At 38.1% G+C, this 20,528-nt stretch overlaps 1 protein-coding gene across 1 annotated transcript in view; it reads left to right on the top strand.

Annotated features, from left to right (window-relative positions):
• Positions 1-1,090: 1,090 nt before the first annotated feature.
• Positions 1,091-20,528, top strand: part of LOC113121015 (protein furry homolog-like) — a 72,862-nt gene continuing 53,424 nt past the window's right edge. Inside the window, 2 exon segments of the mRNA XM_026291216.1 lie at positions 1,091-1,744; positions 3,837-3,899. Coding sequence (XP_026147001.1) covers positions 1,537-1,744; positions 3,837-3,899 — 271 coding nt within the window. The 5' untranslated portion in view covers positions 1,091-1,536.

Consider the following 20,528-nt stretch of genomic DNA (forward strand, 5'->3'; position numbering starts at 1 on the left):
CACACACACACACACATACATACACCCATACATACACGCATACATATATATATATATATATTATCATATGTGTATATATGTATATGTATGTGTATGTATGTGTGTGTGTTTATATATATATATATATATATATATATAATTTTATTATTATCTTTTTTTTCCAATGTTGACACACGATGCTTTGAAATGAGAAAATGTGTTTATATTAGGAGTCATCCATAACTCCATGCTCTTCTGAAGAGTCATTTTGTTGTATTGAATGGAGGCTCAGACAGCAAGTTAGTGTCAGTATTACGATATCCATTGTCAGCGAAAGCAGCCTGCTTATTTGAATATGGTACAGTGAGTCAGCAGAAAGGCCTGCCATATGCAAAATGCTTCCCAACACAAACTTTCCATTGATTTACCCCAGGACACCTTCTATTTTGCCCAGCCATCTAGAAAACGCAAATAGTTCTCTTGTATCACTACATTAATATTCTCATATGCTTTTTATTTGTCCAAACATTCTTTACGTGAAGTGTGTCTGTGTTTTTACCAGAGTAAAGTTTGACAAACGTGTCAGTCTGCAGTTTAGCAAAACAAACATGCCACATACACTAGTTTACCCACTGCCCTGCTGTAAACTGGAAGTGAAACCATCAGTGTGTGTGGGCGTGAGACATTTCAGCTGTTTGTCTGCATGCCTTTTGAGGTATTATTCTATCCTTTTTTAAGGGAAATGCGTAAGGGAAGTTATAGATAGAACTATGTATGTGTGCATAAGAGTGGAGAATTGTGTGTGTGTGTAAGAGGGGAATGTGAAGAGCAGCTCTAGTTTTAAACCTGATAAAACTTATCAGAGCACAGCAGCATGCTGAAGATGACACGCCTTCTCACTTTTTGTTATGCACTCCCTAGCCATCACAGATGAGTCCCCCCCCCCCCCGCCTCCCTTCCTTAAGAAAGGAGAAACGTCTGGGTGTGGTTTGTAGCAGCTGTGCTTTGATTGGATGCATTTCCAGGCGTACATTATCTCCTGTTGGGCACGTCCTTGCTCCCCCCAGATAACACACTGAAAGCTGAAAGGCTCCGCCTACTGTTGTCAAATCATCACATCAAAGTTTTCAGTCCATCCTGCATGAACAGACAGGTAGTAAGGTTGTTCTCTGGCTGTGTGAAAGCTCAAGTGAACTTTAGGTTAGGCTTTGCGAATTGCTCACAGCTGGCCTGTGGCATGTGGAGTACAGGCAGGTGGAAGAACTCAGCGACTGGATATACAGGTGATCACTTGTACCTTATCTTGGATCTACCATCGACAGCTTGTCTGGGTGCTTGTGATTTATATAGACACTTCTAGTTTTAACTGACACGACAAAGAGGAACCTGTCGTGAAGTCCAAGTTTGACAAGCTTTGGTTTTCCTTGGGTGGAGGAGTCATTCTGCGGTCGTCTGTCCAGTCACAGACGGCCTGATTCCTCAGAGGTGATGGTGGGTGGCAGGGCCGTCACTGTGCGCCCGGACAGGCGCCTGGAGTGAAAGTGTCATAGTGCAAACATGGAATTCCTCAAGAGCCTCGTTCCCACAGTCATCTCCGGGGACGGTGGGCTGCTGGCGACTGATGCGGGGGGAGTATGTCCGCGGGAGACTGGCCCTCGCTTGCTGAGGATGAAGAGGCTGATTACACAGGCCAATGAAGAGGAGCAAGATGGATCTGGTCTGACTAGCCGGCCGGCTGTCCGTCTTCAACGACATCGTGCCAAAGGTACCATCAGGAAAGAGGAAGGAATGGGTATTCAAACATGATTTTAACTGTGTTGCAGAGAGGAGACTGTTTGATTAGGAGGTGTGTGTGCAAGGTGTGTGTTTGCACCATTTTTATTTGTAGTTCGGCTGTGATATAAGAAATCGCAGACAAGAGGGAACATGCAAATACTTAGTGTAAACTTAAGTTGGTCATTAATGAGAATTATTCAAATATTGAGAGTTGTTATAAAACCAGGAACTTTAAGGTATTTTATGCAATACAAATGCAGAAAAGGGAGCAGTATTGTCATGAGTTTATTGGCACTGAAACAGGTTAGTATTGTTTTTTGCATAGCTATTTCCAACCTTGAGCTATGACAGCAAGACTCAAAATAATGTGTTAATCATGAAGACACCATATCTGAGGTTTTAACACTTACACTACCATTCAAAGTTAAGGGTGTTATTATTAATATTATTACTATTATTAACAAGTTATCCTTTTTTTTTTACAAGAACATATTACATTTATTAAGTGACATATTATAATAATATAAAAGATTTTTATCAAAATATGTCACTATAAAGCGATTGATAATAAAAAAAAGTTTGAGCATCAGCATATAAGAATGATCTCTGAATGATCATGTGACTCTGAAGTCTATAGTAATGTCTGCTCAAAAATCAGCCATAACAGAAATAAATTACATTTATGCATTTATGAGGCTCTTTTATCCTAAGCAACTGACAGTTCAGGCTATAATTGTTTTCTTTTTTTTATCAGTATGTGTGTTCCCTGGGAATTGAGCCCACGACCAATGCTATTTTTATTTGTAATAATAAATCACAACGTTAATGTGTTTACTGTATTTTTGGTCAGATAAATGCAGCTTTGGTGAGTATAACAGACTTCTTTCAAAAACATATAAAATGGGACCGACTCTAAACTCTTGAATTGTAGTGTATGTAGACTAGAGATAATGTTAAAGCACTGCTAACTGGAGAAATACAATGCTCTTCAGATCAAAATTGACTCTTAAAGTGCCAACTTTGGTTATGGATTTATTGGTGCATATTATTTAAAATAAATAATGACTAATCTTTCATCAAATGCGTCTGTCACCAGGCTCTTCCCACTAACCACCATGCATCACATATATAGACTGCTTTTAATGATCCATTCATCTAGTCAATTCCCAATGGATAAAGTTACACCCTTATTCTTTCCTTTCGCACTTCCAGTTTAATTTGGAAATCTGTCAGATTATGAAGTGAATTTTTAGGCCAATGTACTGAAAAGGAAAAACAAAGTTGACCCCGGGTGCTTATGTGAAAGAGACTGATTGTTAAGTTGTATACGGTTCTGCATTTAATCAGGCAGTACAGTGTTTGTTGACATGCTCATAACTTGGCTGCTGGAACCAGATGAATGCGTTTGTGACCATAAATGTATTGAAGCTTCAGCAGCACATCTCCCTGACAGGGTCATATGGGGATAAATGAGGATCTTTGTGTGTCATTCATGGCTGATCCAACTACGACCACTCTTCTTGGTATGTCAGCTCCTTGGTTACAGGAAAACAGTGTGGGGAGTGTGACGTTGCATCACTGCATGTGACTCTGCATTCAAAATGCAAATTGACCACCACGCATTCAAATATGATGGAAAACACCAGTTCAAAATGGACCAAGAGTTTTTTTTCTGTATCCTTCGAAGGTTGAAGCCTGAGCTTCTCTCAGTATGTGCCGATAAAGTTATAACATGGGTAGTAGTCTGTGTGCGTGTGTGTGTGTGTGTGTGTGTGTGTGTGTGTGCTCTTGTTTTTTGTGACCTATCAGGACACAACTCTATAATGACATGGGTATGACACAGGTATTACAAGGAGAGGGTGACTTATGAGGACATAACGCTTGTCCCCATTTTTCAAAACGCTTATAAATCATACAGAATTAGGTTTTTTTGAGAAATTAAAAATGCACAAAGTTTCCGGTGTAGGGTTGGTGAAGGCCATAGAATATACAGTTTGTACAGTATAAAAACCCTTACACCTATGGGATGTCCCCACTTTTCACAAAAACAAACGTGTGTGTGTGTGTGTGTGTGTTTGTAGGTGTTTACATTGCAACCAAACCACACCTCGCTCTGCCCAAATTGATGAGTCTTGAGTGTTCAGGTGAGGATTTGGGTTTTAAATGTGCCTGCCAGGACATGCTCGTGTTTCCAAATGTATTTAAATGCTCCACACCAGTCATTCTTATAGAAGGCAACTATATTTTTTTAAGATACTGCAACAAGGTATCACTCGATTTGTTGAATACATTCTTCAATTAATCTGATGTTTAGCATCTCCCCTATAAACAAAATGCAAAAATAAGTGAATATACTACCATTTAACAGTTTGTGGCTTTTTAGAAATAAGTCTCTAATGCTCACCAATGTTGCATTTATTTGAGCAAAATTCAGTAAAATTTTTAAATATTATTACAATTGTTGTTTATTTTAATATATTTTTAAATCAAATTATTCCTGAATTCTCATCATCCAGTTGTGCTTAATGTTTTTGTGGAAACCAAAGATTAGAAATAAAAAAAAAAACAGCATTTATTTGAAATAATATAAATATTTTTATTACTGTGATTACTGTCACTTTTGATCTATTTATTGCAACCTTGCTAAATAAAAAAAATTGTCTTTCAAACAAAGGGGGGAAAACATACTGACCCTAAATTTTTGAACAACAGTGTAAAAAATGATATACAGTGTCTGCAAATTGGTTTAAAAAATGTAAACGTTTCAAATATAAAGTGATTTGAAATTAAAGCATTCAAAACAACTGTTAAAAATATTTACCAAGAGTTAACTGTTCATTTTCAGTAAGTTATAACTATATAATTGAGTTGCATGTACATTTTTTGGTCAAAGTTTCATTTTGGTTGTTTAAAGCATAACTTGGATGTTTAAGAGTGTTTATGGTTTTAATTATGATGCGCTCTTTCTGTGGGGCTGCATTGATTGACTGCTATGTGCATATGACACACACACACACACACACGCATTTAATAACTAGCTGTCAGGATGAGCTGTTTTAATTATTAAGAATGCTTGTAAGTTCTCTGCACAGCAAAAGGTCTCTAATTGATAAAGAAATAGATGTTGGTTACTTTCATTAAATGGATCAAATGACGATTTTTCAAAGATCATTATTTTGTTTATATGGTGTAACAGAATATTTTGACATCCTTTAATGTTCAAAAGCACATTATTTTTCAAATACTGTACATTATTGTAGGTCCTTTATGCCCGCCTCTCTCAATCACGTAGTTTTCTACAAAGTCCCTCCTTCCGACAATCGCAGTCTGCTCTGATTGGTCAACTGACCCAGTGGATTGAGATTTGCCGATCACCACACGCACTCAGAGGAAATGTAATGCCCCTTTCCATAATCACAAGCTTCATCTTTCAAAATGTAAAGACCGTTAATAATGTCCTTAGTTTTACCATCAGTTAAAGCCTGAAAGGGGAACAGAGTGGCATGACAAACACAGTGATGAAGCTCGTATGTGTTTGCAGAACACAAGTCTCTCTCTCTCCCTCTCTCTCACTCTCTCTCACTCTCTCTCTCTCACTCTCTCACTCTCTCTCTCTCTCACTCACTCACTCACTCACTCACTCACACACACACACACACACACACACACACACACACACACACACACACAGAAACACAACGCACAAAACTCAGCATTTGAACAGTCAGCAGCTTGAATTAAAAATAAAACGCAATTACAGTAGTTGATTCAGAAGCGCAAGATTGTCATTGCAAAGTCAGAATGACCTCCTCTCCTAGATTCACAAACGGTCGTCCATAAAATGTCCATAAAATTGCTGTTCTGTTGTAAGTAATCTTAAAGATTACTAAACGCATCTACTTTTGGAAGGCCAAAGAAAGTGCTTTTGCTTTCACCGAGATACACACAGCATCTCCCTGACATGCTGCTTCAACACAAACTGCGTTACTGAAACCATGCCTTCTTTCTTTTCGTTAACATTTGGGCAGCCTTGCGCAAATATTTCCCCATAGTGATGTAGACATGTGTTTGAATGAGCCATATTAGGGGGCATGGCAGAGTCTTAACTTTGATAAAGAATATCTCTTTGGTGTTGAGACTTTAGTCTTTGCAACTTCAGGGATCTTTTCTCTGCACAATCAGCTTGTAACACTCCAAAGAGAAAGGAAAAATGGAAATTGCATCATATGACCCCTTTAATGATTTTGAATTAGTTGTTACACAAACATTGTTCCTTTCAAAAGTCTCTCAAATGTATCTCATTGTTTTAATTATAGTACAGTTTTCCTTTGCAGTAACTAGTGATAGATTTATAAATAATCAACCACCTCTTTGATTTTAGCCTGTAGTTGAACCTTAAATCTCAAGAGGCATATTCTAGCTAATCGCTTTGATTTGATTCTGAATGGATATTGAATTAGTCAGTGTTGCCATTTATTTTGGCAGGAACATTTTTCTTTTTGGTAGGGTAGTGCCCATCCCCAGCTCAACCTGTTTCTTCAGCTGGAGGGCAGCATTACAGACACAATCACATAGACCTGCCCTCTTCAGTGTGTTACATAACTGATGTTCTCTGTTGCTGCTGCTGCTGCTATTATTGGTGTTTTGATGGTGCTTCTGTTTATTGTGTATATTTTTTTTATTCTGCTCTGTTTGTTGCTGCATGCACATGAGGAAGGATATGGCGAGTCTGCAATATGTTATGTGTCTAATATTGGTCCCCGCAAGGGCTTTCCAGGGCCACTGATCACATTCAAACAGACACACTAGCGCTCCAGCCACACCCTCCCCCCCTCCCCTCTCTCTCTCTCTGTTACAGCAGTCATGTGATCAGACTTCACTTCATTAAAGAGCAATGGAAGTTTATCTTGGAAAAATGAGTGCTTGTGCATGTGGTGTTTTCTGTCATGCAGCATGTGATTTATAATCAGGATCGGATGAGCAGAAATGCAATTTAAGAACAGGTCACACTTTTAAACGGTTCATAAAGTTGAATACTGTATTTGGCAAAGCTTATAAAATAAACAGGTCATCAGCAATGCATTGTATTAATCTCCTTCATCTCTTTCGCTCTTGCACTCCATTTTGCGTGTTTGCTCTTTCACTCCCTTTTATTCATTTGTTCCTTTGCATTTGTTTGTTAGTTCATTGCTGATTTCATTCTGTTTTCATTATCTCATTCTTTTTCATGTTTTCCTTTCCTTTTTAATTGTTTGTCCATTCATTCCTTTTTGTTTTACTATTTATTTTTGTATTGCTCTTTTGTTCGTTCTCCCTCTTTAAAGGAATAGTTCAAATTTACTCACCCTCATTTCATTCCAAACCTGTTTAGGTTTCTTTCTTTTGTTGAACACAAAAGAAGAATTTTGAAGAACCAAACAGTTTTTTGTCCCCATTGACTTTCATAGTAAGAAATACAGTAAAAGTCAATGGGGAGGTCAACTGTTTGATTACTAGCATTCTTTAAAATATCATTAAGTTCAACACAAGAAAGAAACTGGTACAGGTTTGGAAAGACATGAAGGTGAGTAAATGGTGACACAATGTTCATTTTGGGTGAACTATTCCTTTAATTCGGTTGTGCTTTAGTTCATTCATTCACTCTTTCAGTCTCATTTTTGGTACACATTGCTGTTTTTTTGTTCTTTGTTCTTTAACTATATCTTTCAATTTCTTGTGTTTATTTGCAATCTTTATTTTGGTTGTTCTTTTATTTCCGTCTCGTTTTGCTCTCATTTGTTTGTTTATTTGTTTACTTTTCCCTTTGCTTATTTGCCCACCTTTCACTCATTTGTTCTATTGCTGCTTTTTTCATTTTCTTTCTTTTTCTCATTCATATTCAGTCCCTTCCATTTGGTCTCACTTGTTGTGTTTCTCTTTTATTCTTTCACTTGTTTCTTGCATTTGTTTATACTATTTTGTTTCATTCAGTTTCTTGTCCTTTCCGAGTGACAACCTTGCGCTCTCTCTCGTGAAGCCAATAAGGAATTCATCGACTGGCCGCTTGAGGCTGGCTGCAAAAGGGAGTCAGTCCCATAGACTCCCCATGTTAAAATGCCCAACTTTACAGCAGAAAAAAACATGTTTACAGCCTGGTTCAAAAAAGGATTTTGGTCTATATTGCTAATTTTGCCCTTCATGACAACTGTGAGGGGGGTGAATTTTTTTTAAACTCATCCGTTTAAATTATATTAAGACTTAAAGTTCTGCATAATTAAGGGCGTGGCCACTTGAGTGACAGGTGGATTGCTGCTGCTGACAATGCCGTCGCGCTAGGTGGGCATGGCTTCAGCAATCAGCTCTCGCCTTTTTGCCCATTTTCGATTATCCGGGAGAGTCGCGCGCTGCCAAGATGGCGACGGCCCGCTCTGCACACTTTGCGCTTCAAAACCGCTATTGAGGAGTCTATGGGTGACGTCACTGACACTACGTCAATATTTTTTTACAGTCTATAGTCCAGTCTTGCATTTTTACTTTTGTCCTCTTTTCCTGCTTTTCTTTGTTCTTTTCCTTCTCTCTCATGACTTTATTTCATAGAGATCTGGTGCTGATGTGTGTGAGTGTCTCTGCTGACTCAGAGGTGCGATCAGTGGAAATGTTCGGCTAGCATGCCCGATGTCCCCCTCTCTCTCTCTCTCCAACACACTGGGTTTCACCACTTTGCAATAATGTCTCTCTCTGCAGAGTGTGTTTGTTGCTTTGGTGCTGACAGGTGCGCTTGTTCCTGGCAAGGTATATAGTGTCCTGCAGTCTCTAGCTTGCACTGCTGCTGATACGGTGTTGTGATTCAGCTGAAATGTTTTAGTGTGGGACAGACTCCTGAACACCAAGTGGTTCATGCTAATTCATCAACACTTGGCTTCCAACATTACTGGAAACAATGTAGTCTTGTGGCCAAATCAGATTAGGTAATCACAGGCTTGATGGATGTTTTGACCAAAAAATAACACTTTGCATCAACAATATAACACACTGGTACAATTGACTGTGTTTGTACCATACAGCCTCCTTTTCATTTTTGTAAAATTAAATGCAGTGTCTATTGTCTAGGTACATTACTCAAATGCACACCTTAAATTCATGAACATTTAGTTAGCATAATTTATATTCATAGGTGGCATTACACATAAGATGAACTTTGATTCAAACATCTAAACCTTGGATGATTCCATTCAGGATTTGTACTGTTTGCTTTTTTACAGGTAATCGTTTGTCCTCTAGTAAATTAAACTTGTTAAGATCCTTAAAATAGACTGTCTCAGATGTTTATTAGAGGGCAATAAGTTCCAAGTTTGTGCTATAGCTTCTCTGCACAGCTGTTGTCTGGACTTTGGATCATGGGAGATGAAGTTTCACACAAGGAAACATGCTTTACTCTGTCTGGTAAAAACTTGAGCAAATAGTACAACCTCAGACTGTTTGTATTGATCAGTCTCTCTTTCTCCCTGTCCCTCTCCTTCTTTTACTTCTTCATCATTCACCATTTGTCTGCCTTATTCCTTTTTTTGTCTGCCCTTTTTCCCAATACTTGGTGCTATAATGTACAGTACAGGAAATGCACTTTCACTGTGGTCTCATGGGAGTAAAAGGCCTTCACAGACCGTCTGTTCATCAGTGTATGCCCTCCTCACTGTCCAAAAGCACTTACAGTCTGTCTTCTGAAACATCAGCATCTGATCTCTGAACCAAGTGCCTGTGTCTTCTTTCCATCTGTTTGCTGCATTAGATTTGAATGAGGATAAATGTGCTGATCTGGATTTTAATTTGGTTTAGATACTGTCTAAGCTTGGGTTTGATTTAATGTTTTTTATTGATCTGGATCAGAATATTTGCCTATATGGACAGTGATAAAAAAAAAAAGTGAACTTGTAAAACTGCAATGTTAAATGTGATGCGGTCGAAAAAGAATTAAAATCGTGAAACGTATACATTTTCACATCATTTTATTAAAAGTTTAACAAAAATTATGTTTAGGGCCCTATGAGATGTCTAATGTCTAATTATTTGAATGCATAAAACAACTTAATTTATTAATTAATGTAGCCTTATGATTTTTTTCCCTCAGAAATTCTGTGTAAATTAAAAATTCTGTGAAATTTCAAAATTTTCTGGTTATCAAATGAAGACTTAAAACATTTATTTCATTTATCTTTTAATTATTTACAATTAAGCAAACAAAGGGGAAGACATTTTGTTATTATTCCTTAAAAATGTTTGTTTAATTTTAGTAGTAGTAGGCTATGTTACGCGCCTATAATAACCCAGTGACGTTGAAAGCGACCTCTTATGCTGCGTTCACACCAAACGCGAATAGAGTGTTTGGCGCGAATGATTTCAATGTTAAGTCAATGTAAAGATGCGTTTATGCGCATCTGGAGGTCTCGCGGTGCGGTAGATGCGAATTCGCCTCATTCGCGCATCTAGTTACAAAGGATTCTGAGTTATGAAAAGGACCATTGCAAGCTGACAGCGACCAGTAATACCCCCACCTTGCGCAGCTGTACCTGAGTGTCTCTGGGACATCAGTGCAGTCGGAGCGTGTCTTCTCAACAGCTGGACATACATTGAATAAAAAACACTCTGCTCTGGACCCCGAAAATGTTGATCGACTTGTTTTCTTGTCCAATAAATTTGTAATGCCCTAGCCTTTAATTATGTCGGTTACTTTCAATAAAAAAACACACATGGCCTGTTTCTCAAGTCCATTTAAAGTTAAATTTTTTTGAACAGTTGGATTCAAATGGATTGAATCATTATTTAAAATGAAAAGATTTTTGAATAGTCTAAATCATAAATGCAGCCTGGTTGAAGCCTGCAGTGATGTTTTTTTTTTTGTTATGGCAGCTGTCCCCTCTGCATATATATTTTTTCGAGAATGTTGCGCTCCTGTTGCTGTTTGTTATTCTGCACGAAACTTCATGCCAATAAATAAGAAATATTGCTGACTTGTGCATTTCCAGTGCTCTCTTTACGTTCGTCCGTTATTTGACATTGAAAAAGGAAACTTCTTTTTTTTTTTAGACATGGAAAATCGATTCTACAATCGATTCAATAAACACTTATGTCTTAAAAATCGGAAAAAAAAAATTCATAAAAGTGACCGCCCTAGTCCATATCGCGATTTGATTTAAGTGTAATGACCTTCTTTTGTTTAATTAATAAAAAATGTGACAAATTCCGTGACATTCCGCATTAAACTGTGAATTCCTTTTTTTGACTGGATTCCGCGGTTCCGTCCGCATTCTCCACATTGCGGAAATCATATGGCCCTAGGTTTGAGAATATCTTTGATCTGTTTCGGAAACTGATTTAGGTACAACCGGGATAGGGGTTGAGAATATTTTTTGACTTGTATCAGAATCTGATTTATTTAAGCATACTTTTGATCTGGATCAGAATCTGGTTTAGTGACTATAAACCTGAGATGGGGTTTGATCTGGATTAGAACCTGGTTTATATACTGGATGGGATCGAGTTTGTGTTTCTTATCTGGATCAGAATCTGATTTAGTCATTGTAAACCTGAGATAGTTTGAGTTCAGAATCTGGTTTAGTTACTGTAAACCTGGGGTTAAGTTTGAATTAGTATGTTTAAATCTTGCTCAGAATCTGATCTAATTAACCTAGAGTTGGATTTGACTCTGCATGATTTGCGGTATATTAAAGTAGTTTGTGAAAGTCACACCCTGCTGACAATAGAAAAGCATTGCTGCTGTGTTGAGCAGGATCCTACTGTTTAACCTAAACTGTGTATTTGAGAGAGAGATGGCAGTCTTTGGCCATCATGTGAACTGACTTATTTTACTGGGTGTGGTGCATGTGGGAAGAGCCAGTTAGCAAACCTAACTTACATAAAAGTGCTAAGATGCACTCCTTTGTCAATGCAGAGGGACAAAAACAGTATTATTAGGAAATAGTTAAATCCTTAAATGTATTGCAACATTCTCGTTGCATTGTCATGTTCTGTCACCATACACCTGTTCTCAGATCAGTGCATGTGATAAACAGTGAGCTCACTTTCACAGAAATGTTTAAAAGTTACATTCCGATCAGACTATCAGCACTACAAATTGAAGTTCTAAGATGGTGTGGAGATGGAAACTAGAGATCTGACCTATCCAGAATTCTTAAGTCGTTGTTGTCTTTTGCTTTCTTACTAATCACATGGCATCTTTTACTCACTCAATCAGCAATTGGAGTGGCTCTGTTCAGCGTATTCTTTAGCGTAACTGCATATAATATGTTTGTCTGTGCATGTGCGTATGTTTATATTTGTGTATGAGTGGAAACTCTGTGCTGCAGTCTCCACAATAAGGCCTTTTATACCCAGTGTTTGTTTACAATGCTGCCTTCTCGCTTTGCATAACTCCAGCAGGGAGGGAAAGTCAAGTGATTGAGAGAGGGTGAAGGAGACGGATATAGAAAAAGAGAGGTGGGGGGAGGGAGAGAAAGAGAGATTGTGAGTGGTATCAGTGGAATCTGTTTGTGTGCACTCTATCTCATCTCGAGCCTCTGGTCAGATGATGTCATGGTCTAATGTTTTTGTGATCAGAGGTGACAGGACGTTGGAGATGGAGGATGGTTATTTTTTTTAACTGGATATCGCCAACCACCTTACATTTACCTTTACACAATTGGATGGCACAGTTTAATATAGCTGTATCATAATTGGATCACGGTTGAAACTCTGCCAAAAGCGCAAGATGTCTTTTTCCATAGATGTGGGATCAGTTTCAGCATCTCTTCATGCTGTTTTTCTTTCTTTTCTTTTTTACTGTTGTCCCGTATGGCACGTCATAGAAGTGGCTCTGGGAAATGCTGGTTGCAGAGTTTCTGCTTATAGATGACCTGATTCTTCATGGAGAAATCCTTGAATTGAGTCAAATTGTGATCTAAAAAATAAATAGATGCCTTATATGCAAACATTAAATGTCGGTATGTGTATGTGTATATATATTTTTGTGAGCAGTAGCACTGGCGCAACCACTGCATTGTCCAACTCATAAGCTCTGCCATTTCTGTTGAATTGAAGAAACATCAAAATGCAAACAAAACGAAAGTGAAACTAAACCGCACTACATTTCTGCTGCACAGCGCAAACCGTTTCTCAGTAATGTTATGGTTGCCAGTTACATTACTGTACATAAAATTTGACTTACCTTATACGTACGTGTGTATTCAAAATATTACATATTCCTGAACAGGATCGAGCGGGATCAAACTAAGTACTGGTCATAATGCCATTTAAAGAAACTAATTTAAACGACGAAACATTACATCTCTACTTCAAATATCAAGTGAGTAGGAGTGCAGCAGATCACAAAACTCATGGCTTGGAATCATATTAAAGATTTAGAGCCACAGGTCATATTTTTATATATATATGTCTCTGTGTGTGTGTGTGTGTGTGTGTGTGTGTGTGTGTGTGTGTGTATATTATATATTATATATAATTATTATTTTTTTTGACACTAGGTAGGCTACCTTTTCAATACCACAGCAAAAATTAGTAGCATAACTAATATAAGGTCAAACATTATTAAAAGCAAGTGAACCATCAGTAATAAGAACAAATAAACATTTCAAGCACAGATACAATATAACAAAGCTACAAATAAAGTAAGGTCTAACATTAGTTTTCAGTTAAAGAAATGAGAGCCCTGCTGTTTTCCCAAAGATGATGGATATTTCATTTATCATTTTCTTTTATATCCACCAATATAACAATAAACAGCATTATTTACTTCTACTTATTTTGCACAAAAACATTTGAATAATAATATGAAAAACCAGCATTAGACTTTTGATCTGAAACATGGAGATATTTTTAGGTTTTTCATATATTTTTTTTCAATTGTTGAATCTGTCGTGTTTTGAATTGATGGTTGAAACCGTTGAAGTCTTAACACAGGGGCGAGAGATGTAATCAAAATTAAATTAGACTAAAATGGCCCTATAAAAAAGTAATTACAGCTTTGTGATATTCATAGTGCTACATAATTTTTACTGGTATATTGTGAGAATCCAGTATTTTGCCCAGCTTGGGAAGCATTGAAAAAACAAAGCAGTCAGATATATCATTGTAAAAGTTTGCTTCGCTTAAGATATTTGTTTTACATGATATGTCAGATTAGGGTGTGATTCAGCTCCTTCTCTCTAAACTCAAAAGACTGCTCTCTCTCATTCTTCAATTAATAGACCCGGGCTGCTGCACCCTCTTCTGCAAGCAGGGCATCGGTTACCTCATAGGTCAAGCATCATTCACTCCAGCTGTGTGTGGATGTCAGTGCGTCAATGTAAATTGCAGGGATACAACTTTTCCGAACAGTTACCCTCCTGCGTAATTTATACGTTTTGAACCTAGGGGAAAATTTCAGTATTTTTAGACGAACAGTTTCCACTTTGGTATGGAACAAACATAGATATGTAGTCTGGATATAAAACTTACAGCAGCTGCCCAGTCATTTTGTGAATGAAGGAATGCGCTAAAGCAAGATTCCTAAATGGGGGTTTGCGAGTTAAAGCTAATAACTGATTAAAACAAATGTGACATTAAAATAAGCTAATGACACTATGCAATTTATATAAATAAAATAGCAATTTATTTTATTAATTAGCAATTTATCAAATTACATTTTCATGGGGCCACAACATTGTTTAATTATTTAAAGTAAAAAGTGAGCTGTGTAGATAGATATTCGAATAATTTATTTGTTTTTGGGGTTTGGTGGACTGTAATTGACATTGGACATGCCTTGTTTCCTTCAGTATTCTTACATATACTCTTTTCATCTGTACCATTTGAGCTAATAATACTTACATCACCACTTTCTCACACACCTCCTCTAGATTCCATTTCTCTCTCTCTCTCTGTCCCTCCCTCTCTGACTTTACTGCAGTTGCTGGTGACACATCAGTGTTGGTACAGGAAGTGTGCGTTTTCACAAGCCTCCAAAAGAAAAGGCTAAAGAAAGAGAGGGGAAAGTGAGAAAGAGCAAGGCGGTAGTCGTAATGACATGTATTTGAAGCGCTGGAGTGAAACCACAGAGGGCTAGCAGCGTGCTGATGACATCAGCCTCCCCTCCTTCTATTCTGCCATTGAAACAAACGCTCTCTTCACAGAGTGAGAGCAAGAGAGAGGGAGGGTGATGGGAGAGAGAGAGAGAGAGCCAGCGCCAGTGCTGTTAAACCATACGCAGTGAATGAGAGCGACTGTTTATCTTCTGAGCTCTAGGACCCATCGTGGACAGGAAGAGTTACGTGAGCGAGGGAGCGTTGCTACTCTCTGCTGGGAGTCCATCCTCACCATTCCCTCGTTCACTCAGACACTCACACATTCCCAGAACAAAGTTTCACTGTGCGGCATTCCAGGCTGGATGGAGCGGATGATACTCCCACAAGCAGTCTGAGGAAACAACATAGTCTTGTTTTTGTTGATTCTCTAGTCGCAATTCGTCTTGCTTGAGGTGCTTCCACTCTGTTGGATCCTTATGGGCTTCTCAGAGCCCCGCAGCTGATCTGCGTGTGTGTGTGGACGAGCACACGTGTGTGTCAGTGTGCGTTCAGCAGCATGCGCTTCTTTACAATCCCGGGCAGAGGCTGAAACTTTGCCTGCCTGCGGGCGAGACGGGATGCGTGGGTGAGTGCGACGGACGTTTGGAGCACAGAGCCAGCAGGACTGGCTGGAGAAACCAGTGCCTTCTTTTTACCCACAGTCCTCTGGTGGCGTCATGCTGAGTCTGCCGGATTCTGTGTTCTTTGAGATCAGCATCAAGTCTCTGCTCAAGTCCTGGAGTGGGAACTGTGAGTAACACACTCTGATGAATACATCATGTGCTTTATTAAGATAAAATGTCCAGCTTTTTTGCATATATAGTCCAGGACAGTGCATGATGGTTCCTAAAATGTGCTGGCTGCGACAGGCCTGCATACACACCCTCTCCTCTGCATAGGCGCAGATTAGTGTAACTCGATGTTGGCCAATGTTGCTTTAGTTATGGGTTGCATAGTGTGAGTAGAGCACACACTTGACCTAATAGACAGGTGAACAAACATTTCACAGTGTCAGTGACATGTTTTGATCTTTATCAGCTCATAACTTGAGCTGTACCATGTGTTCAAAACACCATTCACACACTCTCTCTCGGGTCTATAGGCACTTCTGAACAGTAAGGGTGTGTTTGTGTGCGACTGCTGACTCTGTGTTCTGCAGTGTGCCTCTGTCATCGTCTTCTGCTCATCACCAGGTTCTCCACCTTGTTCTGTCCTCCCTTCGTCTGATGTCCTCTTTGAAGGTCTTGAGTTTCACGTGAGGCAGCAAAGGAAGTGGCGTGTAGGATAATGGTGGAAGAGCCAGGGAAGAATCCGATCAATGAAAGGAAACATTAGCAGTCCCAATGGAGAAAAAGAGGAATAGGATCGTAATCATACATGCATACTTTGTGATGTAGACACACACACACACACACACACACACATTGGCACATAATGTATTTCTTAGGAATATACTTTGTTTTTGTACCTATTTTTTTAGGACTGTGCTGAAGTCGTCGTCTTGAGATTGTGAGTCTGTATTTGGAATTAAATGTAATAATTCATACGTTCACATTAGTTATATATTTTTTTAAACAATTTCATTTTATGAAATTTTCATTTTATTTTGTTATTCAGGTTAGACTTACAGTTTTGCCACTTTGCATGCATTATGAACAATGATTTTCATTTATTTATTTATTTTTGGATCTGTGAAATTAGACCGTTTTGCATCTGTTATTACCATGCAGTTCTCAGTGTAGTGTGATTCTTTTTATCCCAGTTTTCCACTGTGCATCTCACATAGATGCTTGAGCAATCCATCCTCTTTGTGAGCTTGTGCTTTTTAAAATGCAGCTGATTCATTTCCGGAAGTAGATTCTGGGTTTTTGTGGATTATTTCACTGTGTCAGTGAGCAGGAGTCATGTGCTGCAGGTACAGCTGCAGTTAAAGAAAAATGTTGCATTTCATATCCAAAAAAAACCCACTACTTTTAAGCACTTTCTGAAACTGCTATGGTTGTGCTTTCCATTAGCATTAACATCCTCTGTTTTTGGGGTTCATCATGTTTGGTGAGATGTTTTCACTTCACAGCTCCTAGTCACTGTTGACTTGGGTTAAGTACATCAACAACTAGAAATGTCTAGCACCATTGGAGAAATGTCACTTGGAGTTGGCATGCAACAGCAAGTCTCTCTTGCTCTCACTCCCTCCAGTCTTGTGCGTTGGTGACATTTCCCGTGCGTTGGGGCCTCTCTGTTCAAACAATGAGGAGCGAGGCTTAATTTCAAGAGCTGGCGACATCCACTTGAACCAGTGGACTTTTCCACTCTTCCCATTGCCAGTCTCTGCTTAGAAGTCAGGCCAAAGACATAACTTTATGTCTCCAAATAAGAGCTACATAAATGAGAATGCTGCAGAGGAATTCTGTTGAAACTATCTGAAGGTCTGCAGAGAGACTAGATCAGAGAGATCGGAGGAATCTGGGCATGTTGAGACACTGCAGAAATAATGTTATCACTTTATTAGAACCATAGCAGATTCATTTCTCCCTCTTTTAAATACACAAACATAGCACCTTTGAACTCCACCATGCATGAAGCAGGAGTAAACCCACCACAGAAAATTCTGAGAAAATTTAGAGAAGTCATTAATTTCCAGTGGAGAGTAGTTTGGGCATGTATAAATGATTACATCCAGTGATTATTACTAGAAAACATACTTTGTTCTTTCAGACATATTGTTTTTGTGTCTTTGTATATTAATGCATTGTTATTTTTTTAATTTTCCTATGGTTAATGAGGGGACTGTAATGGCTGCTTTTATGATCACCAACAAAAGTGACAATTCTATTAAAATGTCAGTGATCTTAAATAGGTGGCTTAGCAGTTTTGCCGACTGCTTAAGCATGTTCAGTTTATTTACCAGTTTTTAGCTAAATACCTGATTCATAACACATCTAGTTTAATAGCATTTGAAGGCAGATATTTAAAGGGATCTCTTGTGCCCTGCTGAGTGTTCAGGTTTGATTATGGCCACATTAGTGCAAGAATGCTGCTTAAATATATACGGCGCAATGCATCAGATGAGCATTTATTTTCCTGTGTTTGCATACTTGTTTCTTGTATTTTAGATTGATTTGGTTTGGTAGAGTGCAGAATATTGTTTAGTCACTTAGAGAATTTTATTTTCACAATTTGGAGCGAAAAATGATGTATAACAGTCTTGTGTATATGTGGCATGCAGGTTGTTCTGGCCTCACTTGATAAACTTTTATGAGAAGATCAACTTTTCATTCCTGAAAGCAGTCTTTGGTACCTAAACTGCGTCAGGCACGTCATCACACACTGCTGTGATTTAGAGCAGTGATCACCTCTGTCTGTGTAGGGCTTCAGCTAGCGGAGTATAATGTAGATGATGATGTCACTGAGGTTATTTGATCTCTGTGTGAGATCGGCCTGCTCTCTGTTGGACAGACCGCATCCACATGTCTCGGTCCTGGAAATCATAGCCTGTGTGTGTGTGACTGTTTGCATCTCACTTACCCAATTAAAGACCTATTTTGATGGGACTAGTTTCTCTGAGGGTTTTATGTAAATTTGAGTTCTGCAGACATGCGACTCCCAAGTTAATTCCAAATCGTCTGTTTTTCTTTTTAAATAATTTGGATTAAATTACCTACTGTTTTTCAGCTAACGAAATCACAAGATCCTATGTTTAAAAAGGGAAATTATTTGTCAAAGAGTTTTAATAGTAAAAAAACAAACAAACAAAAAAAACAATATTGAGTAATGTAAATGGACATTTTCAAATGTTCCTTTGATCAAAAATATTTTGTCTGATACATATTGATCTTGAGCAAACTGCCCTTAAAAGTCAATTTATTTTCTTAATAATGCATCTATTAATTTGGTCTGACATTATGAAATTAATTTGCAAAAATCCCTGTCTAGAAATCACCAATTAATGTAGTATAAAGAAGAAGAATCTGTTTAACCAAAAATCAATCTTAATGATTCATTAATTCAATTGGTCTGAAATAATAAACTGATTTAAAAAAATCGGAATCTAGTAATCACAAATGACACTTAACCCTCTGGGGGCATGTCAATGTTAAATTGATGGAAGGTGGCTCATTTTGAGATGGTTATTTTCAGTGAATCATTTGAACTCATTCATGTTTGCATCCTAAGTATTTATGATTGAATTGATTTGAAACGCTAAAAAGATTTTTAATCAAAAAATGACAAGATGTGTCAAAGTGTGACTCAAATTATTTTAGACACATTCTTTAATCTTGTCTGAATGGCGTTTCTGACAGTGTTTGCAGGAAGTGGGAGTGCTCAGCTGTGTGAGTTCACATGCATCCAGGGAATCATGTCTTATGTAGCTCAGAGTATCAGAATGTCCTAGCGAACAACAAACAGACTCTGCATTAATGGTCCCTGTGTGTGACTCCATTCCATGTGACTGTCTGCCACACACTGAGGAACGAATGTGTGCTATGAGGTCAGCAGTGCAGCCCAGTGTGTCACAAATTATCCAGCACATCCACCAGAGGAATGAAGAGAAAGATGAACAGAGAGAGACTTGCATTTTTCCTACTCGCTTCTTTTGCTCATCCTTTCTGCATCACTGAGTGGAAAAGTACAAACAATGTTAGAATGCCTGTCGGCCAATCAGACTTGGGCCTGGGGACCCTTTAACACTACCGGCCAATGAAAACTGTGACGTCATAGGGATGGGGAGGTGTTGCTAAACAGGAAACAAAGAGTGAGTGTTTGTATATAGACAAACAAACATGCAAACAGCTTTGGGGCCGGAGTCTTGCGTGTGTCTCTCTCTCTCTCGTCCTCTGAGTGTGTGTATGTTTTTGTTTTATTATTGTGGGAGATGTGGGAGTTGCTAGGTGTGACCCTGCTTTCTCCTCTGAAAAACTCATTCAATTTCACAAGGATTTTTTTTGTTCATCCTCCTATTATTGTTTGAAATTCTCTCGCCTCATCACGGTTTCTTCAGCAACCTGTGGGAGACTAGGGCAGGGATTTCCTGAGCGGAGTTGACATGTGACACACAAACACACACACACACACACAGTTTTTCCAGTCTTTCTGCATTCATGTCTATCTTGAAAAATGTGGGCTGTGCCTTAATCCACACATGCAGTCTTTATCTGTGCTCCAGAAAAGCAGGTCGTCAGTGCACTTATGTACTTAAAGTACATTTGAATGCTTTAGAATGGCAGAATACTTAGGACTAAGCATTTAATCTTTTAAATATATATTTTTTTTGTCATTTTTTTTATTTGTTTTATTTAGGTTTAATACTTATGTATTGTATATTTATTTTAGTTAATATTTAATTGTATTTATCTTTTTGTGTGTTTTTCAATTAAATTCTATTTAAAATTCATTGAAAACTTTTGTTGTTGTTAAGTTTAATAAATGCACAATGTTATCGAAGCTGATGAGTAAGTGTGTTAAACATTCTCTATTGATCAGAATAATATTATAAGATAAGATTTTTATTATTTTTTGCATTTCTGCATGGGTTAGGTTTAGGGGTAGGGGATAAAATATAACATTTTTAAGTAAAAAATCATTACGGGTATAGACTGTTCTCATAAAACACAAAAACCCAACATGAGTGTTTGTGTGTTGGTTTTTGGCCTTTTTAAAATACTGAAGCCGTCAGTCAATTTA

Source organism: Carassius auratus, chromosome 20 (assembly GCF_003368295.1).
Source record: "Carassius auratus strain Wakin chromosome 20, ASM336829v1, whole genome shotgun sequence".
NCBI classification, from domain to species: domain Eukaryota; kingdom Metazoa; phylum Chordata; class Actinopteri; order Cypriniformes; family Cyprinidae; genus Carassius; species Carassius auratus.